Here is a 1,544-nt window from a genome sequence, read left to right on the forward strand (position 1 = left end):
GAAGAACACTTGCCCAGCAAATCCAATGCCCTGTGGTCAGTCCTCAATTAAAAAATTTAAAAAAGCCAAATTATTTGGTCAACCTTGATGTTATAATTAAGCACTTTTTAGTGGCTAATACATTGGTACTTGGACATATTTTATCACATTGAGAGACCATGTGCCAGTGGCTCACACCTATAATCTTAAGCTGCCCCAGAGGCTGAAATCTGGATCACAGTTTGAAGCTAGCTAGGGCAGAAAAGTTTGCTAGATTCCATCTCCAAAATAACCAGCAAAAAGCAGGGCTGGAGGCATGGCTCAAATGGTATAGTGTGTGCCTAGCAAGTAGATCCTGAGTTCAATCCCCAATATAGCTAAAAATAAATAATAGAAGACAATGGGAGAAGAGGCATTAGCATGAAAAGCCAGTTTTCTTGGTGCTGGTCCTCATACTGGAGATTGCACATGCACAGCAAATGCTTTACCAATGAGCTACATTCTAGTCAAAAGCCAGTTTTCTTTGACCTTTTATTACAATGCTTCTGTGCTTAGAAGTTTCTCAGACAGCAAAAAGCAGTCCTTTCGTGACTGACATATATATTTTTTCCATATGCATTTGCTACCCCTTGAGGCTTCCATGTTTAGATACGTTTTCCAGAATTGTAAAAATTCACAAAGGATTTGAATCATTTGCAATTCCACTACAACTCACTTGTTTTCTTCTTTGCAAGTTGTGAAATCAAAACTACATTAGTATTCTTTGGGAACTTATGTCCACATAAAATAATTTTATTTTCTAGTATTTTGCTTTTCTAACTTCCAACAGACATCAATGTTTGCTCATGAACATATCCCCGCTTGTTCGTTTTTTGTTTTTGCTGGTCCTGGGGCTTAAACTCGGCCTGGGCGCTGTCCCTCAGCCTCTATGTGTTCAAGGCTAGCACTTTACCACTTGAGCTACAGCACCACTTTCTCCAGCTTGTTTGTAAGGAAGAAACGCAAATGTTAGTCAAAGTGGTCTTCCTGTCTTCCAGGTTATTGACTTACACCCAGTCCTGGGCTCCTTCCTCATCCTCAGCAATGTCATCTTAATGGTATTTGTGATCATCAATCTTTTTGTTTCTGCCATTCTCATTGCCTTTGGAAAAGAAAGAAAGTCTCTTCAGGTAAGTAACTATAAAATTATTACTTTAACTCACTAGGAAAAAAACTCCTTAAAGATTACAGCCTATAATCGCAGAACTTGGGGAAGGAAAAAGGTTGACAGAGAACCAAGAGTTGAAGGCCAGTCTGGGTGGGTTATACAGGACCTTTCTCAGGTCACCTTTCTCCCCAAAACAGCAATGTTACAGACTATGACATAATGCACAGCACTAGCCCTGTCATGCAACAGTTCTCCCAACGTATTACATTCCACAGCCACACCGTGCCATCAATAGTTAGTCCTCAACCATTAGGTAGCAGAAACATTCCAACATCTGGTGGTCTTTATCTCTTTTTTACTTTAGTATTAGGAATAATTTCAATGATCTCACTTTTTCTCTTTTGCCTTAAATACTCAG

At 39.4% G+C, this 1,544-nt stretch overlaps 1 protein-coding gene across 1 annotated transcript in view; it reads left to right on the forward strand.

Moving 5' to 3' along the window:
• Pkd1l3 (polycystin 1 like 3, transient receptor potential channel interacting) overlaps positions 1 to 1,544 on the forward strand; it is a 52,812-nt gene that overhangs the window by 50,209 nt on the left and 1,059 nt on the right. The window contains exon 31 of the mRNA XM_070026181.1: positions 1,017 to 1,148. Coding sequence (XP_069882282.1) covers positions 1,017 to 1,148 — 132 coding nt within the window. The remainder of the gene's footprint in view (positions 1 to 1,016; positions 1,149 to 1,544) is intronic.

This window comes from Dipodomys merriami, unplaced genomic scaffold, assembly GCF_024711535.1.
Source record: "Dipodomys merriami isolate MVZ:Mamm:240054 unplaced genomic scaffold, mDipMer1.0.p SCAF_176, whole genome shotgun sequence".
Taxonomy (NCBI): Eukaryota; Metazoa; Chordata; class Mammalia; order Rodentia; family Heteromyidae; genus Dipodomys; species Dipodomys merriami.